At 44.1% G+C, this 21,225-nt stretch overlaps 1 protein-coding gene across 5 annotated transcripts in view; it reads left to right on the top strand.

Moving 5' to 3' along the window:
* VPS8 (VPS8 subunit of CORVET complex) overlaps positions 1-21,225 on the top strand; it is an 818,099-nt gene that overhangs the window by 375,165 nt on the left and 421,709 nt on the right. For all 5 annotated transcript variants that reach the window (XM_029606199.1, XM_029606197.1, XM_029606196.1 and 2 more), the window contains 3 exons: positions 3,759-3,843; positions 5,648-5,746; positions 12,633-12,722. In XM_029606199.1, coding sequence (XP_029462059.1) covers positions 3,759-3,843; positions 5,648-5,746; positions 12,633-12,722 — 274 coding nt within the window. The remainder of the gene's footprint in view (positions 1-3,758; positions 3,844-5,647; positions 5,747-12,632; positions 12,723-21,225) is intronic.

Here is a 21,225-nt window from a genome sequence, read left to right on the forward strand (position 1 = left end):
CCTAAGAGCCCCTTTAACCCCTCGGTCATCTAATGGTTCAATTGACTCCCTCACAGGTTTCTTGCTCCGGATATATTTAAAAAAGTTTTTATTATGAGTTTTTGCCTCTATGGCCAACTTCATTTCAAATTCTCTCTTCGCCTGTCTTATCAATGTTTTACACTTAACTTTTCAATGCTTATGTTTTATCCTATTTTCTTCAGATGGATCCTTCTTCCAATTTTTGAAGGAGGTTTTTTTTTTTTGGTTAAAATAGCCTCTTTCACCTCACCTTTTAACCATGATGGTAATCGTTTTGCCTTCTTTCCACCTTTCTTAATGTGTGGAATACGTATGGACTGCGCCTCTAGGATTGTATTTTTAAACAATGTCTAAGCTTGTTGAATACTTTTAACTTTTGTAGCTGCACCTTTCAGTTTTTTTCTATTTTCCTCATTTTATCAAAGTTTCCCTTTTGAAAGTTTAGTGTTAGAGCTGCAGATTTACTTATTGCCCCCCTTCCAGTTATTAGTTTAAATTTGATCATGTTATGATCACTGTTGCCAAGTGGCCCCACCACCATTAACTCTCTCACCAAATCCTGGGTTCCACTAAGAATTAAATCTAAGATAGCTCCCTCTCTTGTTGGTTCCTTAACCAATTGCTCCATGAAGCAATCATTTATTACATCCAGGAACTTTGTCTCTAGCAAGTCCTGATGTTACATTTACCCAGACAATATTGGGGTAATTGAAATCTACACACAATCTGTCTATCTAATATACAACGAAACAAGGGTACACTTGTAAACAATCATGTTGTATCAGCCAATTTTTACAATTTTTAGTGAAAAAAACTGTTAATTACTAATATTGGACCCTCATATTTCCCGCGGTTTGCAAGTATTTCAGATTTGTAATTTTTACCGCTTGCGGGTTTTTATTTAATCATCGGTCCATAACCATGTACTGAGCAGTTTTTTAAGTTTTTTGATAATTTTCAATAAAAAACGGTACTTTCCTTAAGGGAGCGCTGTCGCACTTCAAAGTCCAGGATCTGAAGTTTTGCCTGGTGCGATGCTATCACGCTTTCAATGTCCAAAATCCGGAGATGAGTCCAACGTGTCCACGTTTCGCGGGCTGCTGCTTCAGGGACTGTACAGCCTCTTCACATAGGTCTTATGAAACAGACCCCACACCATTTTGGTTACCTTCCTCTGGCCCTTTTCCATTCTCTCTGTCCCCTTTGCGAGACAGTCTCCAGAATTAAACATAGTACTCTAGGAGACGCCTCACCAAGGACTTTTACAAGGGCAATATCACTTTCTTTTTCCTGCTGGTTATTCCTCTCTATATACAGCCCAGCATCCTTCTGGCTTTTACTACTGCCTTGTCGCAATGCTTCGCTGCCTTCAGATCACCAGTCACAATCACCCTAAGGTCCCTCTCCCGGTCCATGCATATTAGTCTTCCGCCTCCCTCCCCTGTCCCATCGGTTCTCTTGTATTACACACCCATGTGCATGACTTTCTTTTGTTGGCATTGAATCTCAGCTACCAAATCTTTGACCACTTTTCAAGTTTATTTAAATTGCTTTTCATTCTCTACTTCTTCAGGCATGTCCACTCTGTTGCAAATCTTAGTATCATCCACAAAAAAACAAACTTCCATCTAACCACTCCACAGTGTTGCTTACGAAGACATTGAACAAAACTAGACCCAAAACCAATCCTTGAGATACTCCACTTATTTTATTTATTTATTTAGCATTTTTATATACTGAAATTCATGTAACAGAGTTACAAATCAATTCGGTTTACATTTTAACATTAACATGCATGTAAGAATGCTATTACATAGAACGAGGAATATTTGACTTGGAACAACTAAAGCTAACATAAACTAAAACTGGGAGACTGGTATCACCATAAAGCATAAACAATAAATAGTGTGATTTTTTTTTTCCCATTCTGAAGAGAGTACTTATCACAGGTACTCTCTTCAGAATGGGTTTCATTTACTGTTACACGTTGTCTTCTGTCAGCCAATTTGTAATCCAAATCACCACCTTAGCACCTACAACCAAACTTCTCATTTTATTCACAAGCCTCTTATGTGGGACCATATCAAAAGCTTTCCTGAAATCCAAGTAAATCACATCACGTGCTCTTCTTTGATCCAATTCTCTAGTCATCCAATAAAAAAAAATCAGATTTGTCTGATAGGACCTTTCCCTGGTGAATCCATGCTGCCTCGATTCCAGCATCCCACTATCCTCTCTTTCAGCAGTCTCCATTAATTTTCCCATCACTGAGGAAACCCCCCCCCTACCTTTGCGCGCGCCAGCCGGCAGCCCCGCTTCGTGTTCCGGTCCCGGGGGCGCTGGTCCGGAGGCCGCGGCCACGCCCCCGAAACACCCCCGGGCCGAAACCACGCCCACATTGCGCCCCCGAAACGCCGCGTCACGCGCGTCGCCGCCCCCAAAATGCTGCGTCACTCCGGCCACGCCCCCGACACGCCCCTTTTAGAAAGCCCCGGGACTTACGCGCGTCCCGGGGCTTTACGCGCGCCGGCGGCCTATGCAAAATAGGTGCACCGGCGCGCGAAAATCCGGAAGGATTTACGTGCACAGGGCTTTTAAAATCCGCCCCATAGCTTTTGGTGAGCCTATATAAATTTTTTTTTTCAAGGTTTAGGAGGGTGCCTTTTTGAGAGAATGTTAATTGATCTTTTTTTAATGACTGGATATTTCTTTTCACACTCCCTATAAGAGTTTTTACATTGGGACTAACATGCTTCTTTGTGGCTGGGAACTGGTGATACAATTTTGTAATTGACTGATTCACTTTTTTAAAACTGCCTTGGCATCTTTTGAGTCTATTTGTATACAGCAATTTAGCCTGAAGAATCTATGGATGCCTCAGATATATTTGATTCTTCTTCCTGATGCAGATATTTGCGTTGAAACACGACCCAGGTTGGACTGGATTTTGGCCTTCCACTTAGATGGGGATTTTCCTTACATATTATCTGTTCTTTTCCTTCAAGATATGACTGGTTTTATTTCCCTTCATTCAAATCAGCCCTGGAGAAGTCTACAATGAAGATGGGTTTAATACTGTGATCTCCACATTTGTTTAAAATTTTTCTTTTTCTAAATATATCACTAAGGGCCTGATTCATTAAGTCTTTTCTTCTATTCTTTGTCTATGGGAAAAAATCTTGGTGAGTCAGATCTTTGGAATGTTTTTTGGACTCTTGTTTGTCATTTATTTTGATATAAACATTTTTTAAGATCTTTTGAATCACACTAATAAGATGATTAAAACAGTGGACATTATTTTGATGGACCCATAGAAAGTTATATGATTATCCTTTAATTTATGTAGACTTGTTAACTTTATTTTTTTGGTACCTGTTCTTTCTTGATGTATTTGTATAGTACTATTTTGGTCTTTTCTCACTGTTAATAAGAGACTCTTACATGAAGCTCTGTTACTGCTAATGTTCAGGAAAATTCTATTTAAAAAAACAAAACCCTGTAAATTCCTCTTCCCTCTCTAGTTATGTGGGCAGAAAATGTGAAATGAGCAACTTGTAATAGTAATAAGAGGAAAGTATAACACACAGTATCTGAAAAACTTTATCAAATTACATTTTCCATCATCTGAGAATGAAATATTTCTGCTCAAATGGAAATAATTGGCCATATAAGGCTGATAAAGTATGGACACAACCATTCCCTTATTTTTTTAACGGCAAAAATATGTTGCTTTACAGCTACCAAATTTGTGAGTTCATGTATGAACGAAAGCATCAGTACGACAAAATAATCGATTGCTACTTAAAAGACCCTGTGAGAAAGGTAAAATATTGGATGTGCTGCTTGTGTTTTCAGATATGATTAAGTTTGTTTCTGAGGCAAGCTTGTCCTCTAGACAGGTATAAAATTTGTGGTCATGATATGGAACAAGAAACCTCAAACTGGAACTGGGAATATAATATCTTTGATACAATTAGATTCTTAACTCCATCATGCCCTTGCTGTAAATAACAGAGAAGATAAACCTAAGCAATGCATAATATAGTGAAATATTTCTAATTCAGATTCCATTTACTGAGGATGCAATTTCTAGTCCCAACTTTGCTTCTACCAAATTCTTCTTTAAATATCATCAGCAAAGTTGGCAGAATCTGTTTTCATTACCTTCTGCTGACAGAACTCTAAATGTGGGACCAATTCTAAGCTTATCGCCTGAGAGAAGCTTGTACCAATTTATTTCTACTTTCTAAATAGGAAATATAAGTAACAGTATATGTGAAATTAAAATGTAAAGTTTAATATGAAAATAAGCCTTCACTTAGATTAATGAGGTAACTGTGATTCTGCATAAAAGAAATCTGGTAGTGAGAGAGTGGCTCTAATGAAGTACTACTATTTCTTGTACAAAAACATATAACAGAGTCCCTTCTCAATAGAGCTTACAATCTAATTTAGACAAGCTTATAGGGCAAAATAGACTTTGGGAATTTCATTTATTAAAACAATGGTTAAAAATTAATGAGGCTGTAATCAGGATAATCAGGGGTTAAGATTTAAAAGCAGCCTCAAAAAGGTGTGTTTTTAGACCGGATTTAAATAAGGCTAGAGAGAGGGAGCATGACGCACCAGCTCAAGAAGTCTATTCGAAGCATATGGTGCAGCCAGGTGGAAAGCAGAGTCTGGAATTAGTCATAGAGGAGAAGAGTATAGATAGGGAGTGACTTACCTGATGAGTGGCATGCACGAGGAGGGATGTAGAGAGATATGAGAGGAGAGGTGGTGAGGAACTACGAAGTGAAGGCTCTTGTTGGAGTTTTAACTGTATGCGGGAATGGATTGGAAGCTAATGTAATGATGAAAAGAGGGTGTTATGACTTTGGCAAAAGATAAGTCTTGCAGCTGAATTTTGTATAGATTGTAGTGGAAAGAGATGGTTCACTGGGAGGAGCAGGTTGCAATAGTCTGAGCGGGGGAGGTATGTTCAGAAAGAAAGGAATGGATTTTGGTGGTGATATAGAGAAAGAAACGGCACATTTTAACAGTGTTTTCGATATGTGTAGAGAAAGATTATGGGCTAAGGGGACTGGGAGGATTTCAGTGTTGTCCACAGAAATAGAGAAAGGAGGAAGAGGAAATGTTGGCTTTGAGGGAAAGATAAGGATTACTGTCTTGACCATGTTAAATTTAAGGTGGCAGTGGGACATCCAGTAAGCAATGTCAGACAAGCAGACTGAGATCTGGGACTGGTTTCCTGATGAAATAGAGAGGTAAATCTGGGAATCAGCATAAGGATGGTATTGAAAACCATGAGAAGAATCAGAGCACCAAATGAATTAGCATACAAAGTGAAGAGGGCCCAGGACAGAACCCTGAGGTACACCAGTTGATAATGGGATGGCAATAGAGGAGGACCTACCAGAAAAAAACATTAAAAGTGTGATGGGAGAGATAAGAGAAACAAGACAGGAAAGAGTCCCAAAATCCAAGTGAGGACAGAATATCAAGGAGTAGGTGGTGATCAACCTTGTCAGCAGCAGATAAGGAAGATAAGGACTGAGTTAAGGCCATTGCTTTTAGCCATAAAACAGGTCATTTCAAACTGTTTTACTTTTTTTGTGTTTTTAAGGAAGATGTTTTCAACTATATACACAACATCTTATCTATTCCCGGGTACAGTGCTGAAGAGAAACAGTCCACATGGAATAAAGCCATGGGAAACATCGAGGTATAGTATCCTTCTCTACAGACAAGAGGCATTTACTGGGTCCTTTCTGATTCTCTACTTTTATTTATCACACATCCTGAGGATTTAGAAGTTCTTACTGTTGGAGGAGTGAAAGATATCTCCATGTTATAGAAAAATATTTTGTATTTCTAAACTGCTTTTTTTTTCAATTTTAGCTCAAGGCAGTTTACATCTTTTTCAAGTACAATACATCCCTGCACCAAAGAGCTTACAATCTAAATTGGTACCGGAGGCAGTGGGGAGATAGCAACCTGCCCCATGTCGCAAGGGGAACGTCAGTGCTGGAGAAGTGGGATTTGAACCCGGTTTTCCTTGGTTCCCAGCCCATTCCTCTAACTTCTAGACCACTTTTTCTTCATATAGAAATCTCATTCTACCTCCTGGTGCCCTTTTGTTATAGGCATGATTATGGATCAGATTCATGAAGGCACTTCTCACATTGTGCATCTATGGGAAAATGCATAGTACATACTGTATGCCCCTACTGTGTATGCCAGATAAGTGGCCTACCCGTTCTCCTTGAAATATCACCTTACCTATATCATGCTTATGTTCCGCCCTCTGTTGCTTTTCCTTCTGATTCTCATTTGTTTTTATAGCAAAATATATTTTATTTCATATATTCTCACAGGACAAGCAGGATGGTAGACCTCACATATGGGTGACATCACAGGATGGAGCCCAATCACGGAACAGTTTTGTCAAAATTTCCAGAACTTCGACTGGCCCCTACTGGGCATGCCCAGCATGGCACTAACCCTGCAACCAGCAGGGGTCCCCCTTCAGTCTTCTTTTTTCCGCGCAGCAGTAGCCTTGTGATTAAGGAGCTCTGCAGAGATTCCTGACAGGAATTTTCCTCACGGAATTAATAAAAGTTAATTTGCCCCACAGGGATCCCTCCTTTAACTTTTTCAAGCCGCAGGTACTCAGGTAAGTTTTTACCCGTTCTCCGTCGATTACCGTCGAGTTTGCCCCTCGCGGCCTACTGGCCGTCGACTGTACCACAGCTCAATTTTTTCCATGGCCATGGCATCGGGGTTCCGTCGATGCCCGGACTGTAATCGCACCATGTCCATTACAGACCCCCATAAAGTCTGTGTAATGTGTCTTGGACGAGAACACGATGTCTTGACCTGCACCAAATGTGCCCTAATGACACCAAAAGGTCGCAAGGCCAGAATGGAGAAGATGGAACTTCTCTTCCATGCTCAAACCCCGACTCCGTCCATTGCATGGACGTCGTCAGAACCGGCTCTGTCAACTTCGCGCCAGCATCGGCCACCGGCCAATGACCGTCCGGCATCAACGATATCTCGGCCTTTGACACTCTCTGCGATCCCCTCAGGACCGAGGGGATCGCAGAGACAAACCTCACCATCGACATCGAAAGTCTCGGACCATCGAGGGAGAAAAATCATCGACCGAGCCGCCGTCGAAGAAACCCCATCCAGAAAAGGCACCAACCTTTTCAGCGGCCAGGTCACGGAGGCAACCCTCACCCGACAGGGTATCGGGAGTGGCGACTCCGCCTTTAATGGTGGTTCCTCCAGCTATGTCTCTGCCTCCTTCTTCTGTTCCGGAGCCGGGGCTGCTTGCTTCAGGTCTCTGAGAAGAACTGGACCGGATGGTTCAGGAGGCCATCAACAAGGTGATGCAACGACTCCAGGTTCTCCGGTACCGATTGTGGAACCAACCACCGACCCGATTAAGGCAGCGTTGGCACCGCTGCTCTCCAGGATGGAAGCGCTCATTGCCGCTTTTCCACCGATGGACCCTGGGTCGCCGATGGCTCCAGTGCCCTCCCCACTTACTCTGTCATCGGGAGGAGAAACACCATTCCGCATCCCTCCATCGGGAGTTCTACCTTAGCCATCGATGCCGATACATCCATCGCCACTGGTCCAACCATTGGTGCCGATATGCCCGTCGGTGCCACTGAGCCATCCATCGATGCCCTCGATGCCTGTGCCGGTGCCTTTGATACCTTCATCGGTGCCTCCAATTATTCCTTCGATTCCTTCGGAGCCTAGGGTAGGACCCTCTGGTATCTCACCACCCCGTCGTCCTCTAGTTCCTAGAAGGGCAGGTGCTGATCCCTATGATACCTTGACTGATGATTCCTCCCCAGACACCAATGATTTTCCTTCACCCACTGAAAGTAGAAAGCGTTCTCCTCCAGAGGACCTTTCCTTTATAAATTTTATGAAGGAAATGTCTGAATTGGTTCCCTTCTAATTACAGACTGAACAGGATGATAGACATCAGATGATGGAGTTGCTACAATTCCTGGATGCTCCCAAGGAAATAACCTCCATCCCTATCCACCAGCTTCTTCTGGATCTCCTCAAGAAGAACTGGAGATCCTGGAGATCCTGGCTCCATTGCTCCAGTCCACAGAAAAGCTGACACTACCTATTTCGTGCAGTCAGCTCTGGGTTTTCAAAAACCTCGATTGGATCACCAATCTGTAGTGGTAGAATTTGCACATAAAAGATCAAAGAGATCAAAGCCTCACACTTCTTTTCCCCCTGGCAAGGAACAGAAGTTTCTAGATGCCATTGGTCGCCGTGTCTTCCAAGGATCAATGCACATCTCCCGAATTGCCGCTTATCAGCTCTATATGACCCAATATAATAGGGTCATTTTTAAGAAGATACAAGATTTGACAGACTCCCTGCCTCAGCAATTTCAAGATCAGCTCCAAACCTTAGTAAACAAGGGTTTTGAGGCAGGCAAGCATGAGATCAGATGATCTTACGATATCTTTGACACTGCTACTAGGGTATCTGCAGCCGCTTTTTCGGCAAGGAGATGGGCCTGGCTCAAGTCTTCCGACGTTCGCCCTGAGGTACAAGACAGGTTATCCAACCTACCCTGTGTAGGAGATAATCTGTTTGGCGAACAGATTCAATGGACAGTGGCGGAACTTAAGGACCATCATGAGACCCTAAGACAGCTCTCTCTGATGCCTTCTGACTACTCTTCAAAACAGCACTTCCGAAAGGACTCTAAGAAGTCCTTCTTCCGCCCGAAGAAGTCCTACCCGCCACCAACCAGATCCCGTTCCACGAGACCTTTTCAAAAAGCCCAGTCTCGTCAGACACGGAAACAAAAACCGCAAGCAGCTCCTCTGCCAGGTCCTGCTTCAGGTTTTTGACTTCTACCTAGAGAGCAGCAGCCAGCTTCCATTGCCTCGCATACCAGTGGGAGATCGACTGTGCCACTTCAACAACATATGGCACTCAATCACCTCAGACCAATGGGTACTGGTGATAATTGCTGAGGGTTACCATCTGAACTTTCTCTCCGTGCCATCGGACTCTCCACCTCTACCGACGTGGAGAACATATGATCACTCCATCCTTCTCGGATCAAGAGGTCTCTCTCCTTCTCCAGTCCAAGGCAATAGAACCCATACCCTACTCTCAGCACGGCCTAGGATTCTATTCCCGGTACTTTCTAATCACCAAAAAATTGGGAGGCGTTCGCCCTATTGTGGACCTATGGGCCCTCAACAAGTACCTCCAGCGAGAGAAATTCAAGATGGTAACCTTAGGCTCGCTTCTTCCTCTTCTACAAGAGGAGACTGGCTCTGCTCTCTGGACCTCCAGGACGCATACACTCATATTGCGGTAACTCCATCTCATCGCAAATACCTGAGGTTTCTAGTAGGCCCCAAGAACTATCAGTACCGAGTGCTTCCATTCAGCCTAGTGTCTGTGCCACGAGTCGTCACAAAATGCCTCCTAGTTGCAGCCTTCCTCAGGACTCAAGGTGGTCACGTCTACCCCTATCTAGATGATTGGTTAATCAGGGCTCACACTCAGCAAGCTGCTCTGTCGTCCCTCAATGTAACCTTTCACACTCTAATTTCATTAGGATTTCTCGTCAACTACGACAAATCCTACTTAGTCCCTTCTCAAACCTTGTCGTTCATTGAGGCAGACTTGGACACCTTGCAGGCAAAGGCTTTTCTGCCTCGACAGCGAGCTCTCACCCTCGTGTCTCTTGCACACCAGCTGCAGTCTCAGCACTCCGCGACTGCACGCCACTTTCTCATCCTCCTGGGACACATGGCATCCTCAGTACAGGTTATACCAATGACCCGTTTGGCCATGAGAGTCATGCAGTGGACTCTAAGGTCTCAATGGACTCAAAGCATTCAGCCCCTGTCGACCATTGTCCACGTAACTGACTCATTCCATCAGTCTCTTGCCTGGTGGAAAAATCAGATCAATCTCCTCCAAGGCTTGTCCTTTCAGGCTCCAGACCCTCAATTAACTCTCACCACCGATGCTCCCAACCTCGGCTGGGGAGACCATGTGGTCAATCTGCAGACACAAGGATCTTGGTCTCCAGAGGAAGCCAAACACCAAATACATTTCCTGGAGCTTCGAGCAATCAGATATGCTCTCAGGGCATTTCAGGATCACCTCTCAAATCAAGTTATCCTGATCCAGACGGACAACCAGGTGGCTATGTGGTACATCAACAAACAGGGAGGTACGGGCTCCTTCCTTCTATGTCAGGAAGCTGCACAGATATGGGCGGAAGCTCTCTCCCATTCGATGTACTTCAGGGCCACCTACTTGCCGGGAGTGGACAATGTGTTGGCAGACAAGCTGAGTCGCATCTTTCAACCGCACGAGTGGTCTCTCAACCCCTCAGTAGCGAACTCCATCTTCCAACAATGGGGATATCCTCAAATAGATCTCTTTGCGTCTCCTCAAAACCGCAAAGAGAGAACTTCTGCTCTCTCATTAGCAGCAAACACTCTCAGCCAAGAGACGCATTCTCCCTCTCGTGGGCAACTGGTCTACTTTATGCATTCCCTCCACTTTCTCTTCTCTCGAAGACTCTCATGAAGTTACGTCAGGACAAGGGAACCATGATCCTCATAGCACCTCACTGGCCACGCCAAGTGTGGTTTCCAATACTCCAGGATCTCTCCATTGGCAGGCACATTCCCTTGGGAAAGGACTCGCTTCTGATCACTCAAAACGACGGGTGCCTCCGCCACTCCAATCTTCAAGCCTTGTCCCTGACGGCATGGATGTTGAAAGATTAATCCTTCAACCACTTAACCTTTCTGACCCAGTTTCCCATGTCGTGATTGTTTCATGGAAGCCTTCCACGAGAAAATCTTACTCTTACAAATGGAACAGGTTTGTCATGGTGCTCTTCTCAGTCCCTTGACCCCTTTACCGGTCCAATCACAAAGTTTTTGGACTATCTCTGGCACTTATCAGAGTCAAGTCTAAAAATGTCTTCCATCAGAATGCATGTCAGTGCAGTAGCCGCCTTCCATAAAGGTGTCGGGGATGTACCCATATCAGTACAACCCCTTGTAACAATTTTCTGAAGGGCTTGCTTCACCTCAAGCCTCCACTGCGTCCTCCAGCCCCTTCTTGGGACCTCAATCTGGTTTTGGGTCGGCTCATGAAACCAGCATTCAAGCCTCTTCAATCCTGTGATCTTCGCTATCTCAGATGGAAAGTGATTTTCCTTTTGGCAATCACTTCCACTCGCAGAGTTAGTGAATTACAGGCCCTAATTACCTATCCGCCTTACACTAAACCTCTGCAGGACCAGGCAGTACTCCGCACTCACCCTAAATTCTTACCTAAGGTAGTATCGGAGTTTCATCTCAATCAATCCATTATACCACCTACCTTTTTTCCCAGACCCCATTCCAATCCAGGAGAGCAGGCTCTGCATACCCTTGACTGGAAACAGGCTCTAGCGTTCTATCTAGACCGTACAGCTGCCCACAGGAAAAGCACTCAACTATTTGTCTCTTTCCATTCCACCAAATTGGGGCAGCCTGTGGGTAAGCAGACTCTCTCCTCCTGGTTGGCGGACTGCATATCCTTTTGCTATCAGCAAGCGGGCATTCCATTTCAAGACCGTGTTAAAGCACACTCTGTAAGGGCCCTGGCGACTTCAGTAGCACACCTACGATCGGTGCCGCTTCCTGACATTTGCAGGGCTGCCACCTGGAGTTCTCTCCACACCTTTGCAGCCTACTATTGCTTGGACAAGGCCGGAAGACAAGATTCCATCTTCGGTCATTCTGTCCTTCATAACCTATTTACAACGTGACGTGCCAACCCATTTAGGGTTCAGGATGCCCTAGGCCAAATTTTTATCCCAGTCCTGGTGCCTTGCACACCTGGGTACATTTGGTGCATTTCTCAGACATCCTCAGCTCGGTACTCACCCATATGTGAGGACTACCATCCTACTTGTCCTGTGAGAAAGCAAATGTTGCTTACCTGTAACAGGTGTTCTCACAGGACAGCAGGATGTTAGTCCTCACGAAACCCGCCCACCACCTCGCGGTGTTGGGTTCGTAACATTTTCTTATTTTATTTTTCGGCACTACCTGTAGCTTTTAAACAAGACTGAAGGGGGATCCCTGTTGGCTGCAGGGTTAGTGCCATGCTGGGCATGCCCAGTAGGGGCCAGTCAAATTCTGGAAACTTTGACAAAAGTGTTCCGTGATTGGGCTTCATCCTGTGATGTCACCCATATGTGAGGACTAACATCCTGCTCTCTTGTGAGAACACCTGTTACAAGTAAGCAACATTTGCCTTTCCAGTTTGTTGTTCATTTTTAATAAAGAGGTCTCTCTCTTCATTATGTCATCATCCACATTTGCTTAGGTTAACAGTTGCAATAATTAAGCAGGTGGAGCTTCCAGATACTTCAGAGCTGTTTCTCTTAATAAACTGGGATGCAATTGGAATGAAATGTATGTGCATGCTGTTGTTTTTTCTGACTTACATTTTAAAACTATTTTGATAGTACTGCTTTAGTGTATATTCTCTGTTTTTTGCTTTTAAAATAGTGTGTACTTTTGTAGGAGCTGGTGTCTCTTAGCCCCGGTAAAGCTGCTGACATGGTTGCCACCCATTTCATTGAGCAGATTGATGCGATCATCAGAAAGCTACAGGTAAAAGAGTAACTTCATTTGATATGCCCTTTGACTTCAAATTTTACCAACCATTTTATAATAATAATAACATGAATGCCTAAATCTCAGCAGCTGCAATAACAATCATAAAATCATAGAAATGACGGCAGAAAAAGATCAAATGTACATCCAGTCTGTCCAGCAAGCCCCTATACTTATTTTCCCATACTTTTGTTTCACCGACCACCAAATTCAGGGCCCTTGTTGGTAACTGTTTGATTCAAATTTCCTGCCACCCTCTGCCGTTGATGCAGAGAGTAATGTTGGAGTTGCATCATTGGTAAATCATAAGGCTTAATGATTAAGGGTAGTAACTGCCGCATCATGTAAGCTACCCCAATGCTTGTTTACCCAGATTGCACAGATCAATGTCTTGTTGGATGTTTGAATGTAAATCCTCTTTTCCATATTTCCCCCTGCCATTGAAGCAGAGAGCAATGCTATATATGCATTCAAAGTGAAGTATCAAGCTTAATTGGTTTAGGGTAGTAACCGCTGCAATAAGCAAGCTATCCCCATGCTTATTTGTTTACCTAGACTGTGTAGTTCACTCATTGTTGGTTGTTGTCTGAATACAAATCCTCTCTTCCACATTTCCCTTTGCCATTGAAGCAGAGAGCAATGTTGGAGTTGCATTAACCATGTGAAGGCTTATTGAGTAAGCCATGGCTCTTCTCTTCATTCCCATCCTCCAGCTTTTATGGATCCACAGTGTTTATCCCATGCCCCTTTGAATTCTTTCACAGTTTTAGTCTTCACCACTTCCTCCAGAAGGGCATTCCAGGCATCCACCACCCTCTCCATGAAGAAATACTTCCTGACATTGGTTCTAAGTCTTCCTTCCTGGGGTTTCAAATCGTGACCCCTAGTTCTACAGATTTTTTTCCAAAGGAAAAGGTTTGTTGTTGACCATGGATCATTAAAACCTTTCAAGTATCTGAAAGTCTGTATCATATCACCCCTGCTCCTCCTCTCCTCCAGGGTATACATATTTAGGTTCTTCAATCTCTCCTCATAAGTCAATTTATGTAGACCCTCTACCTTTTTGGTCACCCTTCTCTGGACTGCCTCCATCCTGTCTCTGTCCCCCTGGAGATATGGTCTCCAGAACGGAACACAGTACTCCAGGTGAGGCTTCACCAAGGCCCTGTATAAGGGGATCATCACTTTCTTTCTCTTACTTAGATATTCCTCTCTCTATGTAGCCCAGCATTCTTCTGGCTTTAGCTATGCCTTGTCACATTGTTTTGTCGACTTCAGATCGTTAGACACTATGGGGCCGATGCTATAATCTTTGCGGAAAGTGGGCACTGAAAAACACACGCATGGCACCCACAAGGGGGCACCATGTAATATGTAAATTAGGGGGTCGCGCTACGAAGGAGATGCTAGGGTCGCTTGGGCGACCTTAGCGCCTCCTTGCTAACGCGGCCCGCCGCGGCTGCCGGTAATGAAGACCGACGCCGGTAAACTCGGCCTCGGTTTTCATAACCTGTCTCTCTGCCAGTAATGAAAATGGCTGCCGCGTTTATTGGCGGCGATTTTCATTACTGCCAGACTGCCAGTTATGAAAACCGACGCCAAGTTTACCGGCGTCAGTCGTCATAGCACAGCGGTCTGCCGAGTTTTGTTTGGTTTTTTTTTAACTTAAAAAAAAAAGTACAGAAAAGCAGTTTTTTCTGCTTTTCTGTACTTCTTTTCAATGTGCTCAGCTATTAACGCCTGCTCCAGGCAGGCGTTAATAGCTGAGTGATAAATGTGCGTCTGAGACGTACATTTATCTTTTTGCATTTGCATGTGATGAGCACTAACTCATTCACTCTGCATTGGATGTGCGTTAAATAGGCGCTAATCCCCCTAATGCATTAGGGGGTAGATTAGCACCTATTTAACCCGCATCTGACAGCGGGTTAAACAGTGCGCTCAGCCCCTAGCACCCCAAGGTCTCTCTCCTGCTCTGTGCATATCAGTCCTTCACCCCCCATCAAATACAGTTCTTTCGCATTTCCACACCCTATATGCATGCCTCTGCACTTCTTGGCATTGAATCTCAGCTGCCACATCTTCGACCACTCTTCCAGCTTCCTTAAATCCCGTCTCATTCTCTCCACTCCTTCCGGCGTGTCCACTTTGTTACAGATCTTAGTTTCTCACAGGACAAGCAGGATGGTAGTCCTCACATATGCGTGACATCACAGGATGGAGCCCTGTATGGAAAACTTTTCTGTCAAAGTTTCTATAAAGCTTTGACTGACACTGCCACACTGAGTGCACTGAGCATGCGCAGCCTGCAATTATCCCTGTGAGCCATAGGTGTCTCCCCCAGTCTTCTTTTTTCCACTCTGCAATAAGCATAGCGGTTAGGAGCTCTGTGAGAAATTATAATACTTTTTCCACACGGACACACTTAAACGTTTCTTCACAAACACTTTTTCCCTGCATGGGTCTCCCTTCGCGTACATTTATTAGATGCTCGGTGAGTACTATGCCCTGTTTTTTGGTAGGTTCCTGTCACCTCACTGGCCTGCCAACTGACTGCGGCCTTCCCTCTCCCTGTTTTCAGTTAGCCACACATAGCTTGCGAGTGTCCCTCTGTGACACTCTGCCTGGTTATTAGCGCTAGTGGGACAGGGACTTCCACGGTTTCTGTTGCTACCAGGGCCCCTGTATATTCAGGTCCTTCGATTCTTCGGTACCCTCGCTCAGTCGATGCCCCATCGCTACCGTCGGTACCCCCTTCAGACCGTCCTGGATTCTTATATGCCATCGGTACCCCTCCCCCCATGGTAATCTGATGCCATCGGTCCCTGCATCGTTTCTATCTGTGCCATCCATGTTTTTCATCCATGGCATTGATTTTTCCTTGGGTTTCATCGGTGCCATCATTGCCCGGATGGATGCCATCGACGTACAAATCTTTGTGCATACAGACAGACAGCATAGGGACAATGTGCTTTCCAACACACAAACACACCCAACCTCTTAGCTGCTCTGCAAGGAAGCTGTGCAGCTCTCCCCTTGAAATTGCTCACTCTATGCATCCTCGGGCCACTTATCTAAGACACTTACTGAACGCACTAGCAAACCTTCTCCATATAGGTGTCCATCCTCTCGAATGGTCTCGGACTACATGTGTAGCGAGAAAAATCCTCTAGTGCTGAGGTCAACCGAACTTGCCCTCTGCATCCGAATCGAACCATACGGTGCACAGATTCTACTCCCTACACATGTTTCCAATGCGTTCCCATAGACGCCTTTCTTCCATCAAGGGCCTCTTAAATGTGTCTCTTCTGCTGCCTTTCATAGCCAGCACTCTTCTAATGCTGAACCGGGACGGGGTTCACTGTTCCTCAGACCCACGTCCTGGCCGAGATCAGTATGCTTTCCATACTTCTCAATCTATCACACCAGTAACCAATTCGCCTTCTCACAAGTTAGTCTCAAATCGTAGACTGATGTTCTCAGGTACTGGTAGCATCACAAAACCTTCCACACATAAATCCTACCATTCAAAATGGCATGATTTACCACATGACACATACAAAAGGGTATTACCCTTTTTCCTTTTTCTACACCACTCTTTTCTCTTGCTCCCTCGGATTCTGCTCCCCAGACAGCCTCCACGTAGGTAAACCTCTGTTCCAAGTGGTGTATCGTTTGGGAGTGGGGATATCCGATTAATGGTAAACCCCTTCTGAGTCAGCTTACCATGGATTCTCCACTGATCAAGCCGCCTCTATTTTCACTAGTCACGGAATGTAACCTATATCTCATGCTTATAAGTCTCATAAGTTCTCCGTTCGAGCCTTTCCATTCCTCTCATTTCACAGTTTAGCATGGGAAATTCTTTTCCTCATAAACGTCGCTTCTGCCAACAGAGTCAGTGAGTTACACACCTTGTTACATACTCATCCGACCCTGCGTTCCTCCGTGACCGAGTGGTTTTACATATTCAACTTCATATCCTTCTTAAGGTAGACGTTGCATCTCACCTTACTCAGAGTATACTCTGCTCATTTTTCCAACACCTCTCTCTCCCCACAGCGAGAGGGTTTTTTCCACTCCTTGGACTGTAATAGTGCACTTGCATTCTATCTAGACTGCACTGCACTCCATAGGAATTACACCTAACTCTTTCCTTCTGTGGCAAGAGACAAGCTGCGAGTGCCAGTGGGCAAACAGACCTATTCCTCTGAATTGATGGTTTGTATCTCTCTTTCTACCAACAAGCAGGCATTTCACTACAACACTGTGTGTAACCACTCTCTGTTGCGTCCGTCCCAGCCTCAATAGCTTCCCTTCAGCCGGCGCTGCTTGTATTTATCAGGCTGCAACCTGGAGCGCTCTCCATACCTTCGCAGCCATTATTGCTTAAGTATGACTAGCCGGCATGCTCCATGTTTGACCAGTCCGTCTACTCCTCTTCTTTTCGGTTTAACTACCCAACATCCTTCCCCCAACCCATTAAGGGTTTCAGGATGCCCTCCGTTCCAAATTTCACCCCCGTCACTGCGCCTTTTGCGCGTCTTGGGTGCATTTGGTGCACTCTCGGGCATCCTCAGCTTGGTACTCGCCCATATGTGAGGACTACCATCCTGCTTGTCCTGTGAGAAAGCAAATGTTGCTTACCTGTAACAGGTGTTCTCACAGGACAGCAGGATGTTAGTCCTCACGAAACCCACCCACCACCCCACAGAGTTGGGTCCGTATACGTTTTTACTTTTATTTTAGTTTCGCTTGCGCTTTTAGCTATAAGACAAGACTGAGGGAGACATCTGTGGCTCACAGGGATAATTGCAGGCTGAGCATGCCCAGTTTGCCAGTGTCAGTCAAAGCTTTATAGAAACTTTGACAGAAAAGTTTTCTGTAGAAGGCTCCATCCTGTGATGTCACCCATATGTGAGGACTAACATCCTGCTGTCCTGTGAGAACACCTGTTACAGGTAAGCAACATTTGCTATCATCTGCAAAAAGATAACTAGTAATTTACATCTTAGTAACACCTTTCATCCCAACAAAATCCAGCCTGCTTTATATTATTCCACTTCAGAAATACACTGAGAGCAATGTGTGGGTATGGAGACTTGATCAAATTACTGCATGGGAGCATTATGAGAGAGCTTTTTGTGTTTATCTTGCAAATTTATTCCTGTAATGTAGTAAGCAGGTGATGATTTTCACCACTGTGCCTCAAATACTTCTTTAAATGAGTGGAAAGGAGTTGTTGATAACTTACTTAGAGAAAAATAAGTGGTTTTGATTCCTTCTATTTACTTATTGGTGAAAAACTACACAAATGCGGTTATTCTCTGAATCAAGAGGCAACTTAATCTTGAATGTTTAAGGAAGTGAATAAGAGAAACTTCCCCTATTCAATATTGACCCATTTCAGAAGAGTCACTATTACAAATGCATTAAGATTAGAACATTCCCATGGACAGATTTCGGGGTATGTGAGTTGTGCAGCTGTACAGAGTACTGTGCATGATGGGGGCTCCCATTCAGGCCTTTCCTGAGGGAGTGCTAACAACAGAAGCTGCATCTGCTAGTGGGTAAGTTGGACTTGGTGGGAAAGAGTTCTTAAATACTAAAAAAGAATTTGTTTGAGTGTTAAACTATTGCTGTCTGTGTGTACTTGTATGTGGTAAGTTGACTGAGAACTTGAATTAATCGTGCACTTCATAGTTTTAAGATTTGAATTCCATTGTAAGTTTATAATTGTGAGAAATAATCCTGTATGTAATTTTAGGTTTTATTTTAATACTAAATTTATAATTGTGAATTTGTAAAGGTCACTTGCTTGATCTGAGAAGATATGAGAATATAAATAAAATAAATATGAGAAGTGGTTCCTGGGCAAGTAGTCACTGGTATTTGATTCCCACACACCCCAGTCTTATTTATTTGATATAGATTATTACCCCCATTAGAAATTTTTCAAAAGTCAATAAGTGATTTAGAACAACTTGCAGTTAACTCTGATATTAGTAATAGAATAACTTTAGTCCTGTTGCTAGTCACTGACAAACTAACTTTCTAGAGCTTTCTGGTACAGTCCTTCTTGAGCAAAGTATTATGGTTGCCATTATAACAGTAAGTAGAGTTATGTACAAATTAATTTTAGTTATAGCTAACATTATTCTAGCTGAATTTTTCTTCCTTGCTTTGGCTTAAAACTTTATTTTTTCTTCTTACTTCCCTAGTTAAGTTTTGCCAGCCTTTCATTAAGTTTTATTATCTTCTATAGTATTCTTTCTAAACTCAATCTTGCCCCCACCTACCTCTGATTTTCAGGAAGAAATAGAATGTGAGGTAGGCCTCCATTTTTCTCTCACAGACATTTTTTCTCTGGAGAAGAATATTTTTCTTCTTTTGATTTTGTGTCAGCATTGTTCCGCATATGCCAGAGAAGCAGGCCAACAGCTTAAAATACTGCCCAAGTGCACATAAAAAGAGTACATCACTGACTGTCACAAAGTGTGCTTACATCTGCTTTGGGAAGGCACATGACACTGATGGCTGTGAAATCTGTTCCTGGATGTCGCCCAGAGTGATTCAGTCACAGAAAGATAATCTTCACACCTACTTTGTTTGTGAAATGAAGTCCAGCTCCAAAATATAAACTTGAAGGCTTGACACATGGCCTGCGAAACTGACCACAGTCGTCCTTGGAATGAAGCGCTGAAGAAGCTGAAGACATTATCAAAGAGATCCTCAGCCTCTTCAATGCCTTGTTCCAAGGATAGATACAAGAGTTCAGGCCTAGTCTCATCTCCCTATTTGAGTCAGAGCAAAGACTCACGCCTCACAACAAGTGCTGAAGGTATAAGTGCCAGGCTCTGAGCAGAGACTCTAACATAGCGGATTTTCATGATTCATTACTCCGAGAACCCAGATGAGACAAGTTTCACCAGCTCCCATGTGGGCACATGTTGAGGTTACCTCTGTATCCTGTGCTGAGGCCAGTCCATTCTAGTTTCCCCATGGTCAACTTGAAGTCTTCAAATCATCTTTCAAAAGGGCCATTTCCCTACAAGGCCTATCCCATTGTTGTCATCCTCATTGTTACGCAGAATTGGAAAGGAGAATTTCACTGATATTTTCTTGACTCACTAACAGAACCAAAACACGAGTATTATGTTCCTCAAACCTAATAGAATCAAGTGACCTGCCTGTAGAAGTGTCATCTTTTGTGCTGAGTGTTCCTAAATCAACATGGTCTTGGATCTTAATAAAATCAGATGAAGGCAATTCCTCTTGAGCCTCCAAGCACACTGGCTCATTATAGGGAATGCTCAGCTGAGATACCAGCACAGAGGGTAAGGCGCTTAGGTTTCTTAGACATAAGCGCCATCAGTCTATCAGTACACTGAATAAGCATCTGAAAAATGTGCATCCAGCTAAAGCCGCCACAAAAAAATCTAGTCGTCCAAAATTTGGATGTCAGAATTATCTTGGATGTCCCAACATTCAGGTATCCAAATTATTTTGGGCATCCAAAATTTAGTATGTGTGCTGCTGAAGAGACACCAAGTGTCCAAAATATAGGCATCCAAAAATGTAGGCACTCCACACCATAAACTGATGGGCGCTGAGGCTGTAACTCTTGGGTGCAGATATAAGAGTGTACAAAATTAGGCGCACAGATGGACACTCCCAACCAACTGGACGTCCAACAAAACGTCCAAGTAGGCATCCAATTAAGCTTGCTATTGGAAGCACATCTGGACACACAGCTGGACACACACAAATTGACAGAACTGGAGAGGGCCGCCTACCATGCAGGAAAAGCATGCAAATGCTGCCGCAGCCTACCACGCAGCGAAACAAAAAGAAGCCTGAGAGCAGGGCCTAGGCTAAAGGGCTACTCAACCTGCCAGCTGCCTGCATTCCACAACTCCCATAGAAACGGGAACACACGTCGGATCGGTGCACAGAGACTGAAAGAGAGAGGAAACTACACAAAACTCGCTCTCTGCTTGCAACAAAAAAATTATTTATCTATTCTTTACCTGAGCTCAGCCTGTCCTGGCTAAGAACAGAATCAGTCTCCGGTTGCGTGGGGAGAGGGTATATACCTTCACCGCCACACTCTGCTTCCTGTACTCGCTGCCTTTCAGCTGTTTCAACAGCTAAGTCCATGCCAGCTAAAAACCAGCTACCAGACCAAGGCACTCATCTGAGGGACCATGGAAATCACCTCAGGAATTCTCAACTGGGGGAGGGACCATTTGGTATCACCACAGGAGAGTGGGGCAAAATAAATTTTCTTCTTCTCCTTCTAAAACCCAAAGCAATCCCCAGAAGGGAGATGCACGTCCACAATCTGCTGGAGACAGAGAATGCTGGCGGGCAGATGTCACTGCTCAGTCTCCATCTACTGGTAGAGGTGCATAACCCACTGATTCTGGATTCATCTGTCTGGACACTTAGAAAATAGCTTTTAAAATTACATCCTTAATGCAGATGCTGGAGTCTTGGA

This window comes from Rhinatrema bivittatum, chromosome 6, assembly GCF_901001135.1.
Source record: "Rhinatrema bivittatum chromosome 6, aRhiBiv1.1, whole genome shotgun sequence".
Lineage (NCBI taxonomy): Eukaryota > Metazoa > Chordata > Amphibia > Gymnophiona > Rhinatrematidae > Rhinatrema > Rhinatrema bivittatum.